This window comes from Terrapene carolina, unplaced genomic scaffold (assembly GCF_002925995.2).
Source record: "Terrapene carolina triunguis isolate 2854851 unplaced genomic scaffold, T_m_triunguis-2.0 Scaffold130, whole genome shotgun sequence".
In the NCBI taxonomy this organism is placed as follows: Eukaryota; Metazoa; Chordata; order Testudines; family Emydidae; genus Terrapene; species Terrapene triunguis.
The window spans coordinates 8,061,179-8,083,154 of NW_020664481.1; the positions used below are offsets into that span (position 1 = coordinate 8,061,179).

Consider the following 21,976-nt stretch of genomic DNA (forward strand, 5'->3'; position numbering starts at 1 on the left):
GTGCCTTGATGCTTTCTGGTTGCAGAAAATGCCAAAGCCCTGCTAGAATGCCTGTTCTCCCTAGGCGTCCAGCCTTGATTTGCAGACTGGAGACATCTGAAAGCTTGAGTGATTAACTGATCCTTCAGCCCCTTTTGACTTCATTCCTCATTTAAATGTAACCTCCATGCAATACAGACTTATTCAGCCCCTCTCAACCCTTCATCAGGGAGTTGAAATACATCAGTTAATTGTTTAATTGGAGAATGGTGATCAATAACCCAGAGGAACATACCTGCTGAGCTCCTGTCTCTTTATACTTTCAGCTTGCAATTGCAATGGTCATGCCTACGACTGCTACTATGATCCAGAGGTCGATCGCCACAAGGCCAGCAAAAATTATGACGACCAGTATAAAGGGGGAGGTGTCTGCATAGAATGTCAGGTACGCCCGGGGGGAAGGAATTTCACGTTGTTGTTGTAACATGATGGACTGTCAGGTGTCCTGTTTCCTGTGGCTGCATTGTTAGCCTGAATTGTAGTTCTGCATTGCGGGCAACAAGCAAATCAGGAGCTCTCATGTTTTCTATTAGTTTCCCAGGAAATCTGGGCTCTTGGCATCAGGATAAAGACGCATGCACCAGTGGCAGGAGTGGTGGGGTAGTTCATGGGCACCTGTCTGTTAGCGTAACCTTGGAAATGCATGGCTAAGGGTGGGATTTTCATATGCCCTGGGCATCAGCCTTACTCCACTTCCATTGAACTCAATGGGAGTTTGACCACTGACTTCAAATGGGAGCAGAATTAGGCCAATTCTAGTGCTTTTGAAAAATCCCATCCCAATTTACAGGGCCCAAATACTATCACTTGTCTGTCACTGCTTAAGCATTGGTGCCGTACTGCTCTCCCTACTCTCTCAGCGCCTAACTAAAGTCTTGCCATGGTGAAGCAAAAGCCCTTTGACTTGTTAGTTTCATAGCAAGTACCATATAGTGGCATGGGACCTGTGTAGTGCACGACTAGCCGTGCTTTTATGAAATGGGTTACTTCTGTCTTCCTGAATGCAAGGCAACTGGGAAACTTTGTTGACAAACCCTGAAGCCAAAATATAGAGCTAAAACCCAGACTAGGTTTGGTGGAGGATTCACAAGGACTGAGTTTCAACCCAACATGAGTGGACTTTTGAGCAATCTTTGTTCTTTCCTTTATTTACTTTCTTAATGTTACCCTGTCATGAAGCTACCTGGTACTACAGTCTGGTAGATGACCACGTTTTCCTTCGTGATGGGCAGAGTAACTGATGCCCTCCTATTCAACTGTTTTTCAGCATCATACAACTGGCATCAACTGTGAGAGGTGCATCCCTGGATACTATAAGTCCCCTGACCATTCGATAGACTCGCCCTACATTTGTTACCGTGAGTATGGGCTGCCCTGCAGGCTAGAGACGCAGCTTCTAGACTTTCATTTAACAGCTGGAGGAGAGCAGCCCACGCTGTCGAACGGTGGGGTGTTTGGTGCTGTGGATCGTCAGGGGCTGATTGTCCAGCCAGCCTTAAAAAGCGCATGGCCATCTGTCTTGCATGCACAAACAGCCATTGGCTTGTGCAGAAGGAGTGTCTGTCTGTTGTTGCAATCAGCTGTGGATGCATGTTCAAAGGCCTGAAAGGGGTGGAAATGTGGCCCCATCTGACCCAGCAGGAGATGCTCACGCACATCTCTATGGGAAACCCAGATCATTCTGGCAGTCTTGGTGGGTTTAGTTCTGCCACCTCGTTTGGTGGCTTTTGCCATGTTCACCAGAGCCTGCCCTAGCTGTAATGCAGCCAGAATTGCCACCCTCTCGGAAGCAAGATTGTGAGGGGCAGAGCCCAGCTTTTTGCAGCCTCCCGTCAGATCCTGCAATGCAGCAGCAACAGCTCCGCCAAGCTTGAACCATTTTAAAGAGACAGACATACCTTTTATTTTTGAAAGGGACTGCACAGTATGTATCTAAAACTTTCTGGCTATGCTGCTAGCCTGGCTGTTGCAATTAGAAATCTCTTGTGTGAACACAGATTGGGAAATGAGGGTCTCTCTCTCTCTCAGTAAAGGGAGCTCCCAGTGACTGCTCTCTCCCTGCAGGTTGTAACTGTGACTCGGAGTTCACCGATGGCACCTGTGAGGACCTCACTGGTCGCTGTTACTGCAAGCCAAATTACACCGGGGAGCTCTGCAGTGCATGTGCAGAGGGATACAGAGACTTCCCACACTGCTATCGTAAGTGCCATGTTCGCATGGGAGCGCTGTCAGTGGGGACGTGTGGGAACTAAAACTCCTCAGCTCCTGGTTCGTCAGAAACAAGAAGGATTGAAACCCTGTTTGTGCAAAGAGGCTGCCAGGAAGCCTAAAATTAGAGCTGCCAACTTTGCAGACAGTGCGTGGGCATCACACCTCTCTCCCTGTGCTGTTGTCAGCAAGCAGCACATTGTTCTCATATCAGCGGCACCTGAAATTGCAGACCAACCCACACCTTGCTTTGGCAGGGAAGCTGGGGATTAGTGGGCAGTGGAGTCCTTGGGCTAAATCCTGGATCTTCAGCCCTCATTCTTCAAGTTGGGAAGAAGGTGACGTTTCGGGATCCAGAAGGAATGTTGATCACGGGTTGATGATTTGTTTTTAAGTTGCTTCGGTTTTGGGCCAGTCCCAGTGTGGGGCTTGAACTGAGCACAGAAGTAATGTTTGCAATGGTTCTTTTTCCCCACAGCTGTTCCAGCTTTCTCTCACAATGATACTGGAGAACAGGTGCTTCCGGCTGCACAGATAATAAGTAAGCCCTGCAGTTTTCCTTATCTCTTTTTGAGTTCATTCCATATACTGCAATTTATAATTATTATTATTAGTGTTCGTAATCATTGTAACACGTAGGCCCCAGCTGAGACCAGGGTCCCTCTCTGGTAGGTCCCGAAGAGTCGTGTTGGTTCAAAGAGTTTACGGTTGCAATTGGCACGGCAAAGGGAGGGAGAAGGGAAATAATATGATTCCTATCTTACAGACGGGGGAATAGAGGCACAGAGCGGTTTTGGGCTTCATGCAAGAGTCTCTGGGGGAAGTTCTGTGGGCCGTGTTATGCAGGAGGTCAGATCAGACGGTCATAATGGTCCACTCTGGCCTTAAAATCTATGATTGCGGGACCTGTCCAAGGTCACAGGGAATCTGTGGCAGGGCTGGAAACTGAGCCCGGTGCTCCTCATGCCTTATCCACAAGACCATCCCTTTCCTACATCTGCGCATACTAATTTTCCTAGGCATCAGGGGAGCTTCTAAACCCTCTGTGCCAACACCTTCCACTGCTGCAAATCTGCCTTGTGGGGCATGTGCCTCTAGTCTGAATGCGACCACGGTAGTTTAATGCTTGGCAGCAAACTTCGTAAAATCACTCGCTGTCTCTCTTGCGTCTGCGCTTGTATCCTGTCCCTTCCTCTCCCTCCAGCCTCTCTCTGGTAGAATTCTAACCCCTCAAGCTCATGACTCATCTCCTCGGTCTTTTTGGGACTCTCTGCTTTTCCCACAGACTTCTCCATTGTTTCACGTTTACTCCAGATAACCTTTTTCTTCCCTCTGATATTTTAATCTCTGTTGTTTTCCAGGCAGGTTTTTCTTTGCTGAGCTGGAATCTCTCTTTCCCTCTAGTTCCCACCCCTTCCCCACTTCTGCCTCCCTCTCCTCATCTCTTCTCTTGCCCCACCCCCTTTTCCTGGACCAGGGAGACCAAGGTACCAGGAGACTGAGCTCTGCTGGGTTAGCGCTCTCGTGCATCCCAGCTCTGTGGAACTCTGAAGTGCTGTTCAGCCTCGGGGTAACCAGAGTACACCGTGTAACTGAGGGGATGCTGCTGTGAGCCAGCCAGTGAAACCTGATGGAGCAGCTGCCTTGATTATCTGAAGGTTTAGGTTTCAGAGTTGCAGCCGTGTTAGTCTGTATCCGCAGAAAGAACAGGAGTACTTGTGGCACCTTAGAGACTAACAAATTTATTAGAGCATAAGCTTTCGTGGGCTACAGCCCACTTCTTCAGATACATAGAATGGAATATATAGTAAGAAGATACACCTCTACCCCAATATAACGCGACCCGATATAACACGAATTCGGATATAACGTGGTAAAGCAGCGCTCTGTGCGGGGGGGCAGGGCTGCACACTCCAGTGGATCAAAGCAAGTTCGATATAACGCGGTTTCATCTATAACGCGGTAAGATTTTTTGGCTCCCGAGGACAGCGTTATATCGGGGTAGAGGTCTATATATACATACAGAGAACATGAAAAGGTGGAAGTTGCTATACCAACTCTAAGAGGCTAATTAATTAAGATGAGCTATTATCAGCAGGAGAAAAAAAACTTTTGTAGTGATAATCAAGATGGCCCATTTCAGACAGTTGACAAGAAGGTGTTAGGATACTTAACATGGGGAAATAGATTCAATTTTTGTAATGACCCAGCCACTCCCAGGCTCTATTCAAGCCCAAGTTAATGGTATCTAGTTTGCAAATTAATTCCAGTTCAGCAGTTTCTCATTGGAGTCTGTTTTTGAAGCTTTTCTGTTGCAAAATTGCCACCTTTAAGTCTGTTACTGAGTGACCAGGGAGGTTGAAGTGTTCTCCTACTGGTTTTTGAATGTTATGATTCCTGATGTCAAATTTGTGTCCATTTATTCTTTTGCGTAGAGACTGGCCAGTTTGGCCAATGTACATGGCAGAGGGGCATTGCTGGCACATGATGGCATAAATCACATTGGTAGATGTGCAGGTGAACGAACCCCTGATGGCGTGGCGAATGTAATTTGGGCAATGGCGCTGTCCTATAATGAATCATCACAGTATCCTGTGAACAAAGCCTCATCCCCATTTACAGAAGGCATTCTAGCCAGAGCGCCTGCTGAGACACACAGAGAGAGGAACTGACAGAGAGTCACTGGCAGAACTGGGGTTTGAATCTAGGAGTTTCTGGCTTCCTGTGCTTTGCCCACCGGCCCAGGCTGTCAGCTGGTGGAGATTAGTTAAGTGCCTTCTGTTGTTCCTGTCGTCCTCTTTGCAGACTGCGATTGCAACGCCGCCGGGACGGAAGGGAATGCCTGCCGCAAAGACTCTCAAAGGGGAATGTGTGTGTGCAAACCCAACTTCCAGGGAGCTCAGTGCGATCGATGTGCGCCGGGGCACTACGGAGCCGGCTGCCAGCGTGAGTGACCGGGGCCTATCACGCCGGTTTTCTTGATGTTCTTGCAAACGCCTCTGGTGGCTGTTCTGAACTGCGCTGCTAGAATCAGGCGCCCGTCTCCCTGCTGGGAAAGGAGAATTCCTCCGTCCTGCTTCAAGTAACACATTCCCATGACTTTTGCTGAGATTTGCTAGAACAGCCCTGACCCAGCTGGATTCCCTTGGCCTTGCTGGGGAACTCTGCAGGAATTCCCCATCAGTTCAACAGTGGGCTCAGACGCTCCGGCAGTACAGTGTGTTACGACCATTCCCACACGGTTTCTTCAACTGCTGTATGGATGAGGGGTCACTTTGGGTTACATTCCTCCCTCATCCTCCCCCATTCAAATGTCAGTTTATTTTATATCTTCTTCTCCTGCATCCTGAGAGGCATTGGGGCTGCTCAGGGTTTAACACAGTTAGCAAAGGCCTGTGGAGTCGACACCTAGTGAGCTCCCAGGACTGAAATCCTGGTGGGGAGCGGAGCCTTTTAGTTGTAATTCTCGCACAGATGAGACTTTTATTATTCTGGCCCCATCTTGGGAGATGAGTCGAATGCAGCCCCAAGGGCAGCCCTGCTCATCCAGCAGGCCTGTATACAGGACTTGGGTTCAGCCTGCACAGGGCTCCCTCATCTCTGTCTGAGCCTCTGAGAAAGCACCTTGATCTCTCCCCTCCCCTGAAACTCCTGAGCCTTTTCTTTCCATCCTCCAACCACCGATTGCCAGCCTCTTCCAGCTCCATGGGGGTCCTTCCACATGCTCCCCCCATCCTTGACCTTTCTGCTTCCGCCCAGGCTGATGGGTTGTTAATGAGGAGGCAGGACGCCTGAGGGAGCACAGGCAGGCTGGGGAGGAAAAGTAGCTAAAGGCCTGGGCTTCCTTTCACTGCCGTGAGGAGACGCTTCTTGCTGATTCATAAAGGGGCCGAGAGCTTTAAGCCCAAGGATGGTGAATCTGGGGGCTTATTGCAGTGCCGTGCCCACCAGCCATCCTGCAGACCTCCTCCTCGGCCTTCGGGGAACAGACAGGCGTTTCAGCTACAGATTCTAATAAAACAAAGCTTTGGCTCCATGGCTTCACTGCCCTCCCTTGAAACACACCCCCCTCCCCAATCCCTGACCTCCGCCCCCCACCCAGCAAAGTGCCCCAGAATACAAACACTCCCCTGCCCCCCCCAAAATCTGCATTTGTCTCATGAAATCTCGGCTTGCTAGCCCAAAGAGTTTGAATCTGAGTAGCCTCTAATAAGAGGCCTGGTGCTGTGTTGGGATTAGCCAGGGCTGTGAAACCGCAAAGGTGCCTCCTGATTCCCCCAGTACCGCAGGGACTAGCAGTTCACGGGGGGCCCATTGTTCTTTTCCAGCATGCCAGTGTTCAGGCTCTGGCCAGTACGATGGCACCTGCGACAGCGAGACCGGCCAGTGCCTGTGCCGAACTGGATTCGAAGGGTATTCGTGTAACCAGTGTGCACCCGGCTACTTCAGCTACCCTCTCTGCCAATGTGCGTAACTCCTCTTCCTTCTCAGATGTGTGTGTGTGGGTTGGGGGTGGGGGTGGGATTCCCTGCTGTGGAGAGAGGGGGGATGTTTACCCTCTGGACTTAGTATTACTTATTTGTGTTGTGGCAGAAAGCACATTATACGTGACTGCAATTGCAGGACCCCCCCCCCCCCCTTCACAGCCTCCTGAGAGCAGATCACTTCTGTCTAGTCACTTACTGTTAGTTATTGTTTGTATTCTCAGAGCGCCTAGAAGCCCAGTCATAGCCCGGGACCCTGTTGTGCTAGGCACTGTGCAGACGCAGAACAACAAAAAACCAGTCCCTGCCCCGAGGAGCTTACAGTCTAGGTATATGACAGGACCAGTAGGTGGATTCAGACAAACGGGGGAGAACAAGGAAATGGAGGCAGTATTAGTCAGCGTGGTAGGCAGTCATCTCAGCCCACCAGCGGCCTAACCCGCGTAGGTATCGCAGCACAGGAGAGTTTTCAGGAGGGTTTTGAAGAAGGAAAATGTATTAGTTGTGCGGCAGTTCGTTGAGCTCCTCGCACGGCTTGGGCAGCCGGGTGAAAATGTAACAAATGGGCAATGGATACATCAGGGGCCAACTGGGAGGTGGGAGCTGACATCTCACTAGGCTGTGCGAGATGGTAGGTAGGGTGGGGATAGGCAAGAAGGGCCTCGAAAGTGAAGAGAAACGGTTTGTTTGATGTGATGGCAAAAAGGGAGCTCGTGGAGGGATGCAAACACTCGGTATTCAAGCACCGAGCCGTGCACCCAACACTCATCTTGGGCAGTTAGTGCCAACATTCTCACTCTGGCTTAAAAATTCCCTCCCTGTTGTACCTTAAGCTTTGCCCCGTGCTCTGGGTGACGTAGCTCCGGACCCCTTTCCCACTGGCTTTTCTCTGCTTTGCAGTGTGCGGGTGCAGTGCCGTGGGGACGCTGCCAGGAGGCTGTGACTCAGGTGGGAGATGTTTCTGTAGGCCTGAGTTTGATGGGCCTCGCTGTGATCAGTGCAGCGTGGGATATCATTCCTACCCTCGTTGCCAAGGTATGGTGGAAACAGTGGCTCGTGGGGGCTGGGAGGAGATGCAGATGGGATTGAGTGTCAGCAGATGACAAAGAACTAGTGATTTTGAGCGCCTCGGTTTTTGGGTACTCGACTCGAGACCCCTTAGTGGGACCTGACTTACAGGAAGTGCTGAGCTCCCATCCTCTGAAAGTCATGACCCTTTTGAGGTGCTGTAAATTGGGCACCCAGAATCACTAGTCACTTTTAAAATCTTGGCCCAAACCCCCTTGATTTACATTATAAATAGTGCAGACTAGATCTGGACGTCATTAATGGTGTCAGTGTTTGGAACACAAAGCTGTCATTGTCAGTCTTTCTTGATGGAACTCCTGTTCTGATGATGATTTCCAGCATATGTTTTTGTATTTACACATTAACCTCCTGAACTTCTTCCTGTTGGTGAGCTTTGAATGGGCTGTAAAATCTTGGAGACTTTTTTCCTGGTTTGGCCGAGACTTCAGGGAGAAGTATCCCATGGTACTGTGATGTTTTTTTAAAAGGGAATTTAGTTCTGGGGAACAGTCCCGAAGAGATCCCTTGGAACTGAACGACGCGTCCGCACAGATAGCGCTAGTACAAGGTTTAAACTTTTGCCCTGCACCATCTGTCAATCTCCGACTCTGTTCCAAAAGGACCACTTCTGTGGGTGGTCAGCCTCCAGGTCCCACCGTAGATGCTGGCAAACGGGGCCAAATACATGCAAACTGCAGTGAATTTTGTGTGTGTTTGTGAAGTGGGGATTTGTCCGCTGAGAACTGTCACTCAGTTCAGCTGGATCACTGAATAGCCATCCAGTGGGAATGCTTTGGGTTGCTACAAATCTGGGCTGGATTGTCACAACTAGTGATGCAAAGAGATGAAAAGACTCGGGTCTGATTATTTGTCTCTGTGCTCGCTAGTCCTCCTTCTCACACTTCTCTTTTTATTCGTGCACCCTTCTTTTGCAGCTTGCTCCTGTGATCCCCGGGGCTCGGTGGATAACAACTGTAGCCCAGTTGGTCAGTGCCGGTGCCATTCTAACTACGCCGGGCACACCTGTAGCCAGTGTGCACCAGGCTTCTATGGGTACCCCAGCTGCACACGTGAGTAACTCCCTTCACATGGAAGATTTTGCTGACGGTCTTGCAGAGTAGAAGCAGTGTGTTCCGGACAGGACTGATACACGCTGCTACTTGCTTTGCATTGCTTTGCCTTTACCTCACCCTGTTCTCTCCTCTCCCCAGGGCCCAGCTTTATACTAGAATTCAGACTGGGTCTTTATTACAGGAGGAGTCAGTTTTTATTACTTACTCTTCTTTCCCTGTTGGAATAAATACATTATCCCACAAAAGCGTTTTCTCTTGCAGGTTGTGTCAATCGCTAATGCTAATGCAAAGGCCATGGAGTCTGTCCCATAGAGTTCATTGGTAATTGGTAATTACAGGGGCCCAGGTCTGCCCATTCTGGTGTCCCAGCCCCCAGATACATGGAATGTTTTACGAACGGACCTGCAAAGTACAATTCAGGAGCTGAATTTCCATGGGACATACCAAAATCCAGAATTAGAGCCCTATTCCCCCCCAAAACCGGCGCAGACTGAAGGAGAATGCACACTGAATTATTCCAGTTTGTTCCAGTGTTTGGCCATCTCTAGTCAAGTAGCTTATTAAAGTAACATGTTTTGAGCTGTGCCGTGCTTTCAGCATGAAACGCCAAACTGTATGTTCAGATTTCACTCAAACCCAAAGATTTAAGGTGGGATTCGCAAATATATATCACTCCACCTGGGCCGGGTTTCAGGTGCGGAGGGGGGATTTCTGGCCTCAAGTGGAAGCTGTGTAAAGCTCAGAGGTTTTGCATAATTTTGAGGTAAAGCCACCATTTCGGCTGAGTTCCCTGAGCAAAACTCCAGGGTGCAAACCCCATCAGAATCAAAACGCAGGGCCATTCTGACAGAGCTAGTCTGATCGTTCTCATGGCTCTAGCGCATCAAAGCTGTTCTTAGCTACTGACAATGACTGCTGGAAAACCGAGAACCCACCAGCCCAGTTGAGGGGAAACAGGCCTCCCTGGGGATTGTACTGAACCCCTCGCCAGCTTCAGACAGGCCAGGAAACGGCCGGCTTGTAAAGGGTTTATAAAATGCGATGAAGATCTTTTTAATTGCTCTGAAGGCCCATCTGCAAAATGTTAATACTTGTTTTTATCCCTTAGCCAGAAGGTTCAGTTGCAGCAAGTTTTAAATGCACACCTCCCAGTAACACCCTGCTCTCTGGATTCCCAGCTGTGACATCACTCGGCTAGATCCTCTGCCAGGATCAGAATGCCCCCTGTGGGTACGTCTACACTGCGATAAAAGACCCATGGCATGGCCGTGGCTAGCCTGGGTCAGCTGACTCGGGCTTGGGCTGCGGGGCTATAAAATTGCAGTGTAGACGGTCGGAGCCTGAATGTCTACCCTGCAATTTTTAACCCTCCTGCCTGAGCCCCATGAGCCTGAGTCAGCTGACCTGGGCTCTGAGGCAGTCCCGTGGGCTTTTTATTGCAGTGTAGATGTACCCAGAAAGTCCAATGCTGCTGCCTGTACTCACAGTGAGTAGCCCCTTCCTGTGTGTGTGAGCCCACTGTATCTCACTCTGCTCTGTGACACCAGCCTAAATCCGCAGGAAGTCTGCTGAAGCCAGTGGGGCTACAGTCATGGAAAAGGGGTGAGAATTAAATGAGAATCAGGCCTGTTCATTTCACGTAACTCCCCCATCCAACCCTGATTTTCAGTGGGGCTGCTTGCGTGGGGCCCCATCCAAAGCCAATTGGAGTCTTTCCATTGACTTCAAAGGGCTTTGGATCAAGCGCATAGGGCGGTGCTGCTCATGTGAATCATGCCGCTGCATCAGTGCAGGTGGCTGCAGTGCAGTGTGTATTATTAACAATCCCCGTCATGCCCTGGGCAGAATCTCCCGCTCTGCCCCAGTCAGACTGGAAAGCCAGATGTACACTTGTGCCTCCCAGCAAGAATTTACCGCTCATTAAAAAATGTTCTGTGATACAATTTCCCTGAAGCAACAAAACAGCAGCATCGCGCCTTTTGCACGCTGCTAAATGTAGAAGCCTGGGTAGCGGCCAACTGGCTTAGCATTCCCAGCAAAAAGCGATGCCGGCACTATGCCTTTGAAGAGGCTGGAGGCTTGGATCAAATTGTGTCTCCCGGGTGCAGCAGCCACTTATTTTTTCATCTAAAGAAATAGGTGAAGTGCAAACGGGATTTAAAAAATAGATGAACCGAGAGAGGGCAGGAAGCCAGAGCTTTAAAATCCTCCACTGTTTTTCCAGTACTAAGCATGTTTTGCTGTTGGAGGAGGCCATTAGGTGCCAGACATTTGCACACTTACTAGAAATACATCCACAAGCATGTGAGCAGTGATTGGAAGAGAGAGGGCTGAATCTGTCTGGGACCAGGCTAGTTGATGGCTGCACGTCTGCTGGGTGGCATTTAGGTTGAAAGGGCAGTGAGATTTCGATGTGCGTTAGAGAGAAGCAGGTTGTCCAGGAGCGTAAGAACGGCCGTACTGGGTCAGACCAATGGTCCATCTAGCCCAGGATCCTGTCTTCCCACAGTGGCTGGTGCCAGATGCCATTGTCCTGTTTGTCCCCTCTGAAGCAATTGTGAAGTGATCCATCCCCCGTCGTCCAGTCCCAGGTCCTGGCAGGAAGCAGCACAACCATTTCCCAGCTCTTTTCCAGGAGCTTTTGTTCTAAATCGGCAAATATTCTTGCATCCGTGCTACTAGCTCATTACTACATGCTGGCCCATCCAGGTGTGCCATGTTCTGTGGGTGCTATTTGAGAGCTCATGGCCCCTGGCCTTGACAACTGAATGCTGCTCTCAGATATTGGGTGTAATTGGCCCTCACCATGTATGTGATAAACTACGTGGCTTTTGTTGTTCTCAGTAGCCTGTGTGCTTTTGGTTTTAATGGTCAAACAGAGAATGTGAGAGGCGTGCGTCTGCTGAAGTAAAACATTTGTGGTAATGAAACTTTATACCTCATGTCTGTAGAGGTTTATTAATTGGCTGGTTTGGCTACAGAGAGAGTCAGGCAGAGAGGGTAGCTTAGTGCTCCTGTTTTTCTTCTATGGGCCAGGTTCCCAGCTGGACTACATCTCCCAGGATGCACCATGGTGGCTCAGCAAGGGGGGGGGGCAGACTGGTGAATCATGGGAAATGTAGTCTAGCTGGGGAGCCCAGCCCATAGAGGTGAGACTGGTAGCATGAGGCAGTCAGAACTCCAGTTTCAAGGAGGCACTATGGTGGCATTTCCTGATCCAGTTTTTTTTGGAGGGGGGGGGGGGGATTTTTTTTTTTTATTTTTTATTTTTCAGTGGAAATTGGGAAATTTTGACAAATTGTTTAAAAAGGAAAAAAATTGGGTAAGAATGTTATTGGGGGAGGAGAGGGGAAGGAACATTTTCTGAGCAGTTCTATGGACAGCATATAAGTCACTTACTGCCTTTGCGCTAACAGGGGTCAGTCTGGCTCTGGCAGTTCCTCATGCTCTCAGATTACTAGTCCTGAGTTCAGTTCCTGCTGCTGCTGACTCAGTGGGAAGCTGTGTTCTCTTATCCCCACTTTGAGACCTCTAGCTGAAATGCACCAAACATGGTGGGGGTCTTTAAAGAACTAAGTTCCTGCTTTGTGTTGTTTAAAACAAATCCTTTTATTTTAATCTGGGCCGTGAGTCGCCTTACAGCTCTCAGCCTGACTGCCCACCTTTCCCTGTTCACCTGCAGCTTGCCAGTGCTCCACAGAGGGCTCTCTCCACGGCACATGTGATCAGGAAACTGGACAGTGCAGCTGTCGCCCCAAAGTGGCTGGACTGCGCTGTGACACCTGCATGCCAGGGGCATATGGATTTCCACATTGCGAAGGTAGCATTGTCGTCGTCCTCCTTCTCCTCTTCCTGCATGACTTGGTACAGCACATTCGTTTAGGGCTTCCCTCTACACCCTCGAACTCAGCTGCAGCTACCGGCCAACACTCAAAGCCCTGTTTTTAAAAACACGCTAATAAATACACAGACCAGTCATCAACCCAGTGAAAGCTTAAATACAACCGCCCCCCAATCTCCTCCATGAAAAGTTTCTCAGAGTGTACACACAGGGTTGTGACAGGTTGGATCACAGAAACCCCCTTGGGAGCTGCCACCCGATGTGCCAAGACTACCCCTGCTTCTGTTTTCCCTGCCAGTTCAGGACTCCAGCACCCCGTCTTGCTGAGTCAGACACTCCTGTCTGGCTCTAACACAGACCAAGGATCTGAATCACTTGTCCCAAAGCTGCAAGGTTACCCAAAAACAGCTCACAGGAGTGTGCTTGTCTTTAGCACTCAGATGCCCAACTCCCAATGGGGTCTAAACCCAGATAAATCCGTTTTACCCTGCATAAAGCTTATGCAGGGAAAACTCATAAATTGTTCGCCCTCTATAACACAGATAGAGAGATATGCACAGTTGTTTGCTCCCCCAGGTATTAATACATACACTGAGTAAATTACTAAATAAAAAGTGATTTTATTAAATACAGACAGTAGGATTTAAGTGGTTCAAAGTAGTAACAGACAGAACAAAGTAAGTCACAAGCAAAATAAAATAAAATGCGCAAATCTATGCCTAATCAAACTAAATACAGATAAGTTCCTCACCAGTTCCAGAATGCTCCCTTTCACAGGCTAATCTCCCTTTAGCCTGGGTCCAGCAATCTCTCACAACCCCTGTAGTTACTGTGTTTTGTTTCAGTTCCCTTCAAGCATCCTGGGGGGTTGGAGAGGCTCCTTCTTTAGCCAGCTGAAGACAAAATGGAGGGGTCTCCCCCAGGGTTAAATAGACTCTCTCTTGTGGGAGGAGACCCCCCTCCTCCCTCCTATGCAAAGTCCAGCTCCAAGATGGAGTTCTGGAGTCACCTGGGCAAGTCACATGTCCCTGCATGACTCAGTCTTTACAGGCTGAAGCCATTGCCCACATGGAATCTTGCATGTCCCCAGGAAGACTTCTTATGTGGATTGGAGCATTCCAAGATGCATTGTTCCCTGATCAGGTACTTAACCTGGCAAATTCCTTCCTAAAGAAGCTGACCAAATTCCTCCCAAAGCTTACTTAGAAACCAAGCAAGCATACAGCCCAAAACATATTCCAGTTATGTCATACATACATTTATAAGCACCCCCTCCCCATAAAGCCTTATGGGGTACACTGTCACAAGGGTGACTCAAAGCTTTAAGGGGTCTGTTTTAAACCTGCTTCAAGCTGTGCTTTTCCTTGCAGTGGGCTCCTGTAACCCAGCAGGGTTAGCAACTGCAGACCCTTCCCTGTCCCCGGTGAGTACTTCATGTGCCCCTCAATCTCTTGGGGCTGTTTTGAGTTTCCTTTCCTGCAAACCTCATTTGTTTTTTTCCCTGGTCTCAGAATTTCCTACTGTGTCGCAGGACCTGCTCCAGGTGCAATGCAGAGAACGGCAGCTTCCCGCTCTGTAGAGCAGGAGACCTCATCTGTCCCCTTAGCTGCAGGTTCTGTGATGCTGCTCGAGCCCCTGGCATTCTCGCCTAATCCTTGTTTTCATCCCCCCGTTTTTTCAGGGTTCCTGTGCATGTCGGGCATATGTCGAAGGTCCAGCTTGTGACAGGTGCAAACCGCTGTACTGGAACCTGACTCCAGATAACCCGTATGGATGCACGAGTAAGGAACTTGCATATAAGAGGAGTCTTTTGGGGGCAGTCTGTTCCTCTAGAGGTTTAAGGGCCAAACCTACGTCATCTCCATTTGAGTAGATGTGATTCCCTTTTCTCCATTCCCATCGTTTCCGCCTTCAGTTATGGCACGAAGCGTTAGCGTCCCAAGTGACGGGACTGATTTTGTCATCCACACTTAGCAGGGGGGATGGGCCAGACCTGGGACCCTTTTCAAAGGAATGGATCCAAGGATTTGTTTTGCCAGCTGTGCCAGGACCAAACTCAGACTTTACACAAATACAGGTTTTACGTGTGTAAAATGGGAGTGTGCACGTGCAAACATCAGTGTGCAACATCCAGGGCAAGCGTGAGGCCGGCTGAAAATCCAGCCCTTAGTGAGTCTGTGCTACTTTGGTTAGTTTCCCTCCATAGCAGAAGCCAAGAGCGGGTTTATTTCCTCTCTCCATCCCCTTGGCTTCTATCATGTCTGGTTTCCTCTGCTGCAAGGAACGGTGGTGTCAATCTGAGAGTTTTGAATAGTCTCTCGACGGCTGGATCCATTTCCTCACTCTCTCGTGCTCTTCTGCTCTCTTCAGGCTGCCAGTGTGATACCAAGGGCACCATCAGTGGAGTTGCAGTGTGTCAGCAAGTAAGATCACTCCCAAAGTTCCCTGTGTAGAATTAGATCCCCTGCCCCCCGCCCCCCTGCTCCCTTTAGAGTTAGGAAAAGCCCTTCATGTGTGTAATAGCTGGAGCTTCCCAAACCCGGCTCCCGCAGAACCACTCTCCTGTCCTGGCGCTGTCTGCTCAGAGGTTGCGCCAGTGAGTTCTGGGTGCCCTTTGTCAAGCTGAAACTAGAGATCATTTATCCACATTGACCCCCTTGATCTTCTCCATCCTGTTGATGTGACGCCGCAGCCTGGACTTGCCTGAGGACCTGGGTTTAGAGCAGGGGTGGGCAAACTTTTTGGCCCCAGGGCCACATTGGGGTTCCAAAACTGTATGGCGGGCCAGGTAGGGAAAGCTGTGCCTCCCCAAACAGCCTGGCCCCTGCCCCCTCCCACTTCCCGCCCCCTGATTGCCCCCCTTAGAACCCCGACCCATCCAACCCCCCTGCTTCTCGTCCCCTGACTGCCACCCTGGAACCCCAACCCCCCTATCCAACCCCCCCTGCTCCTTGTCCCCTAACTGCCACCCCGGGACCCCACCTCCTATCCAACCCCTCCTGCTCCCTGTCCCCTGACTGCCCCGCCCACTATCCAGACCCCCGCCCCCTGATAGGCCCCTGGGACCCCACCCCCTATCCAACCCCCCCTGCTCCTTGTCCCCTGACTGCTCCCTCCCAGGACTCCCTGCCCCTATCTATTCTCCCCCCCCCCCCAAGCTCCCTTCTGAATGTGTCCCTGCGAACGCGGGCGGAGGACTCAGGCGGAGCAGGGGCAGCCGCGCAGCCGGAGAGAAGCGATTTCCTCTTCAAAGCTCCGCTTCTCTCAGGAGGACACTGGGCGGCCGTGCAGCCGGCCGGAGAGAAGCGGCGCTTTGAAGGGGAAACCGCCGCTTCTGTCTGGCTGGCTGCGCTGCCGCTCGGTGTCCTCCTGAGTCCTCCACCCACGTTCCCCACGCTCCTGCCACCCACACTGCCCACCTGCTCCCCGGAGGCTGCGAGTGAGCCTCCCTCCCTGCTCTCCTGCCCAGCGCGCCCCCACGGCACGGTGAGGTGAGGCTGCGGGGGAGGGGGGACAGCTAGGGGGGGACGGGACCGGGGGCTAGCCTCCCCGGCCGGGAGCTCAGGGACCGGGCAGGATGGTCCCGCGGGCCGTAGTTTGCCCACGTCTGGTTTAGAGCCTACATCAGGATTGAGGAAAGAAGACATAAGAAAGAAGACGTAACTCATTCAGCGTTTGTGCTTTGGCCTACGAGAAACGGAAGAGTCCTATTATGATGTGTGTATTGTAGTAGCACCTAAGGACCAGGGCCCTATTGTGCTAGGTGCTGTACAACAAAAAGACCGTACCCCACAGAATTTGCAACCTTACTATGTAGTAATTCACTCAGAGCCCAGGCTAGCTGGAAAGTCTTTGGCAGAAGCCTTGGAGGGAGGCTGCTGAGTTGTTTGGCAAGGGTGGCAGGCGTGCATTCTTCTCAGTAGCCATCACGGTCTTTGTAACATCTGTGGGGTCGGGGAAAAGTAAAGGCCTCTGAATAATATGGTGGGCATCAGCCACATCCTGCTGCCCATCGGCTCGATGAAGACTGTGTTTTCCCATTCTCCATCCCAAGGAATGTTCCACAGTAGCTTTTGTTAAGGGATCATCACTAAAGTCTTGTCAAGAGTGGGGATTATAGCCAGTGGTGGTGTTGCACCGAGACAGCTATACTAGTGCAAACCCCGGTGTAAATCGTGATTTGCTCTGGCCCCAGCCCCCGTTCACACCAGCGCAGTGCAGTTACAATGGTGTAGCTGTAACAGCACAGACACCCCTCCGTGAGGCAAGGCCAAATTGTCTCCCCAAGGGAGCTCGCGCAGGGCCTGCCTGCCCGCCCTAGGTAAAATGGCTTCACTCTCCATAGTGTGTGGCAATGGGCAGATTATGACAAGGTTTTAGCTGTTTGTAAGGGCAGTCCCTTCTTGTACGTTCACCGTGCTGTTAAATAGTCTAACCGTAGGTATTGATCTGGCCCCATGACGGCATTATTTATTGGCTGCATTACAGGAGCACTTATGAGCCCTCCTCATGGACCTGGACCCACCCCATTGTATTAGTGTCTGAGTGCCCCGCAGTCGTTACTGGTTTTCTCCTCACAACACCCTGTGAGGTAGGGTAGTGCTGTTAGCTCAGTGTGCAGGGGGGAGCTGAGTCACACACTTGCCTAGGAAAGTTCTGACAGAGTTGAGGATTGAACCTGGGTTTCCAGAGTGCCAGGCCTTTGCCCTGACCACTGCACCATCCTTCCTCTCTCAAATGCTAGTTTGGTTGTACTGGGTGTTGAGGAGGGGCAGAGCCACTCCCATGGTTGAGCTGACTGACCTGGCTGTCTCCTAGGGCAATGGGCAGTGTTTCTGCAAACCCAGCATCTGCGGCCAGTTGTGCTCCACGTGTAAGGACGGATACTTCAACCTGGACCATGCAAATTACTTTGGCTGCCAAGGTGGGTACCCTTCTCTCTTTTGTGAGGTGCTAGATCTGCCAACTGGTGGCCTGGAGCACGGAGCTGCCTGTCTGGGGTCTGTGGGACAAGAGTACTGAGGCCTGGAAAGCAAAGTGGATGAGAACAGAGGGTTGGGCTGTTCTACCAGAAGTGATAGAATTGAGCACCTGATTTAGACCCACTGTACGTCCCCGGAGTCGATCAGATGAGTCACTCCCCTCCCACTAAGGATGGGAGGGGAACCAGGTGAGGGTGGATGCCTGGAGTTTACTTCTTGCCTTACAAGCTTGTACTTCTGTTTCCCTATGTGCACATTAATGCTGGTGGTGAGGGGCGAAGCAGCAGAGGCTGCAGCTGCCTGCACAATGCTCTCCCCCTCAGTGGTGCGCTACAAGGGTGGCGGTGCTGGGAGATAGGCAGTGAGCAGGGGCTGCGGAAGGGGTTTGGGTTCAGAGGCCTGGTCGGAGCTCAGAGGGCTCACTGAGAGGATTTGCAGGCCTGCGTTGTTCTCAGCAGCCATCAGCAGGCTGGAAATAGATGAGCGCTGCGATGGAAGAGAAGCTAATCCAAGCGGGGTCCAAGCCAACATGAAAACGGATACAACGGAATAAAAATAGAGCCCTCGGCGGCTCCTCCCTTCGGTGCGCGGCTTTGATTAGTGCTATTCGGAGCTCGTTAATATCAGTGGAATGTAAACACCTGCTTCCTGTCCACAGGCTGCCGGTGCGACGTTGGTGGGTCCGTCGGGCCGACGTGCGAGGCTAGGACCGGAGCCTGTCACTGCAGGCAGAACACACAAGGCCCAACATGCACCCTGTAAGAGGCCAGCGGCCACTACAGAGCTGCTTGGCGCGTTCGCTCCTTGTTCCTTTAGCTGGAGACTTCTCCAGCACCCCCTCCCCAGCTAGCGGGCCATGGCCTTAGAACGCTGGAGGCTGCGTGCCTCCCGTCCCTTGCCCCCGCAACTACTACCGCACACCTACACCCCAGCGTGTTCGCCCCTTGTTGGGGACCCTCCTCTCCAGCCCCTTCCCTCCCTAAACAGCTGGAAAGAAGTTAACTCCGCTCCAGTTTTTCTCCCCATTATTGGGAAGAGGGAGTCCCATGCAGTGTTGATATGGAGCTAACAGCTGCAGACACCATCCCGTTTGGCTGTGTCCTGGAGGGCCCCCGAGAAGCCAGCAATCATGGGAGTAGCATGAAGCGAGTTCCCCGGACTGTGGAAACCAGGCTTGTAATTCTATCTATTGACTCTCTTCCCCAGGCCTGCGAGGGACCATTATTTCCCTGACCTCCACCACCTGAAATTCGAGTTGGAAGAGGGCACCACGCTAGATGGCCGGGCTGTTCGCTTCGGCTACAACCCCCTGGAGTTTGAGAATTTCAGCTGGAGAGGATACGCTCAGATGTCTCCCATTCAGGTATGATTTACGGGACTGGCCCCAGCCTGTGCTCCCTACCAGGAGAGGACGCAGAAGGCTAACCATTCGATGCGCTGTAGACGCGTGTCTTATTTTAACCCAAAGAGCTGCTCTAAACCCAAGGTCATGTGGTGGCCAAAACAAACAGTGCAGTGTAAATATAGTCTGTTTGTACAGATATTTCCTGTAGCATTAGGGACAGAATAGACTACTGAGAGGAGAGATCCTAATTCAGGAAGCCCTGCTCAGGAGGTCAACCTAGAACAGGGGTCTCAAACTCCCGGCCCGCAGGCCATCTGTGGCCCGCGAACCTCCCCAATGTGGCTAGGTCTCTCCCTTGGCCACACCTGCCGCCCCTGGATGTTCCCCCTCCCCCAGGAGATTTACAATGGCCTGGGGCCCGGGCAGCGCAGCGGAGCTGAGCAGTGTCTGCTTGCTCGCTCCACGTGTCTGCCGGGCCCCTCCCTGCGGCCCCGGGGCTGTGCCTCCACACGCTGCCCCCGCCCCTAGCGTCCCTGCGGCCAATGGGAAGCTGCGGGGGTGGTGCCTGGGGGCAGCAGCACGCGGAGGCCCCCCAGCCCGCCCCGCCTTGGAGCCCCAGGTAAGCGCCGCACCCCCTGACCCCCTCCCAAAGCCTGCACCCCCCACCCCCTCCTCACACACCCTCTCCCGCCCCCGAACTCCCTCCCAGAGCCTGCATCCGCTTCCCACACCCTCCCAGTCCCCAAACTCCCTCCCAGAGCCTGCATCCCCTCCCCACACCCTCCCAGTCCCCAAACTCCCTCCCAGAGCCTGCAGCCCTACCCCCTCCTCCTGCACCCCCATCCCCTGCCCCAGCCCAGAACCTGCACCCAGCACCCAAACTCCCTCCCAGAGCCTGCAACCTCTCCCCCTTCCCACACACCCCCTCCCGCCCCCAAACTCCCTCCCAGAGCCTGCAACCCTACCCCCTCCACCTGCACCCCCATCCCCTGCCCCAGCCCAGAGCCTGCACCCCAGACCCCCTCCCCCACCCAAACTCCCTGCCAGAGCCTGCACCCCAATCCCCTACCCCAGACCTCCTCCCTCACCCAAACTCCCTCCCAGAGCCATAGGCAGGTGGGGGGGTGGACTTGGAGGGGGGCAGGTTCTGGGCAGCATGAGTGACATCATTGGCCTGCTGGGAGGATTTGAGGACTGGCACTGGTCCTAAGGTAAATTGAGTTTGAGACCCCTGGCCTAGAGGATCACAGTGGTCCCTTCTGGCTGTATGATCTATGTATCCTAATTCAGTTAGTGGGAAGCCTCTTACGGGGCTTTCTCTATACAATGTCTGCAGGTTTCCTTGGGGCCCTTTCACCTGCTCTTCTCTTTCCTGCCACACTCTATGTAACCCCCTCTCCCCGACCCCAAAAAGGAAGCCACTTCTCCCCCGTTACTACACACAGCTTACACCCTTTGTGGCTGCTTTGCCTGGACTGTTGTTGAGTATAGATGAGTTTCTACATGGGGGCGAGGCTGTAACATCCACTCACATGGTTCCCTCCAGCTTTTCCCTCCGTGAACCTTTCTTCTGCACGGCCCCTATCAGAACGTTGAGTGTGTGTCGGAGGGCGAGGGGGGTTATATAGCAGCCATACAGGGTTGTCCTGTGTAGCAGGTTCTTTATCCTGACCCTTGCTCTCTCCACCTACAGCTAGAATATTCTTTGCTTTGCTTTGTTGCTAGGCTAGGCTGGGTTTTCAAAGGGGCTGAAGGGAGTTTAGCACCAGATTTCCACTAAATTCTGGTGGGAGCTGGACGCCCAACTCCTCCGGGTTCCTTTGGAAAATCCCAGGCCGAGCAACCAGAGACTGTTAAGTAAGTTGTTCACTTGGCTGCTGGTTTTGTTTGGTATCCACTGGCTGCATTAGAAACTCCATTGGGTGTTGAATGTCGGGCAGGTGTGTGGCTTTTGTGTCGGCAGGCCCCTTTTCCGTGCGAGGTCATTCCAATGTGTCCTCGAGCAAGAAGCTCAGGCTGGGACCTTGGAGCTTTCACCCTAAAACCTAGTCTTTAACGTCCCTTGCCAGTATCTTTTCTCAAGGGAACGGCCCTCCTTTATCGCAGCCTGTTGATCATGCCCATGGAGGGTTTGCTTGGCAAACCTCCACTTGGTCCCTGGCACAGGAAAGCACTTAAGCATGTGCTTAGATCCCATGAAAGTCAATAGGACTTTAGCATGTGCTTCATGTTAAGCGCATGCTTAAGTGCTTTACTAGATAGGGATGCATTCCTGAATCAAGGCCACGTGGCAGCTCTTGAATAAGTGGACACATCTCTTGGGGGTGTCCTCAGTTGGTATTGCTAGTTGTTAGCATTTCAAGTATCAGAGAAAACCGCGTGGTTTCAATTTGCAGCCTTTCTGCAGACATTTGGGTGGTGAACCCATGAGCACAGAGACAGATGGTCTTGGAGCCGCCCATGGGCTGACTGTAGTACAAAGCACCAAACCCACGTTACGTTAACAGTGGAGTCAAGCCTTTTGTTAAAGTAACCTCTTTCCCTAGCTTAGAATATGCCCCCCCCAAATAGCCCCTCCACCAAACAGCACCCATCCATGCTAGCCAGCTTCCATTCTAAAGCCGACGGCTTGGAACGCTCTCCAGTTAAACGCTGTGGCCAAGCAACCTAAACGCGAGTGTGTGAGAGTGTCTTGTAGGTGTTGTCAGATAGCGGAGCTGCTCTCCCGGTGCATGCCCCCTGCCTCACCTCTCCCGCCCACCCACCCATGGAGAGGGAGGAGGATAGGTGGATGCTTGTAAAGTGCACTTGGTAGCATGTGTGCAATGCCTTCTCCTGCTGCCCTTTTCACGCTGTTAGGCTGCGTGGCTGCTTGACTCCTCCTGCGCTGGGGCATGGTGCTTCGGGAGCAGTCCCCCGAGCGGCTGCGCTGGGGC

The 21,976-nt window shown here is 51.8% G+C and overlaps 1 protein-coding gene across 3 annotated transcripts in view; it reads left to right on the top strand.

The window, feature by feature from the left end:
- The window catches only part of LAMA5 (laminin subunit alpha 5), a 163,278-nt gene that overhangs the window by 88,260 nt on the left and 53,042 nt on the right, over positions 1–21,976 (top strand). For all 3 annotated transcript variants that reach the window (XM_024199016.3, XM_024199017.3, XM_024199018.3), the window contains exons 8-22: positions 306–424; positions 1,307–1,397; positions 2,104–2,238; positions 2,726–2,788; positions 5,053–5,193; positions 6,576–6,713; positions 7,632–7,766; positions 8,735–8,869; positions 12,555–12,692; positions 14,084–14,136; positions 14,395–14,494; positions 15,084–15,136; positions 17,532–17,637; positions 18,354–18,453; positions 18,902–19,058. In XM_024199016.3, the coding sequence (XP_024054784.2) occupies positions 306–424; positions 1,307–1,397; positions 2,104–2,238; positions 2,726–2,788; positions 5,053–5,193; positions 6,576–6,713; positions 7,632–7,766; positions 8,735–8,869; positions 12,555–12,692; positions 14,084–14,136; positions 14,395–14,494; positions 15,084–15,136; positions 17,532–17,637; positions 18,354–18,453; positions 18,902–19,058 (1,664 nt within the window). The remainder of the gene's footprint in view (positions 1–305; positions 425–1,306; positions 1,398–2,103; positions 2,239–2,725; positions 2,789–5,052; positions 5,194–6,575; positions 6,714–7,631; positions 7,767–8,734; positions 8,870–12,554; positions 12,693–14,083; positions 14,137–14,394; positions 14,495–15,083; positions 15,137–17,531; positions 17,638–18,353; positions 18,454–18,901; positions 19,059–21,976) is intronic.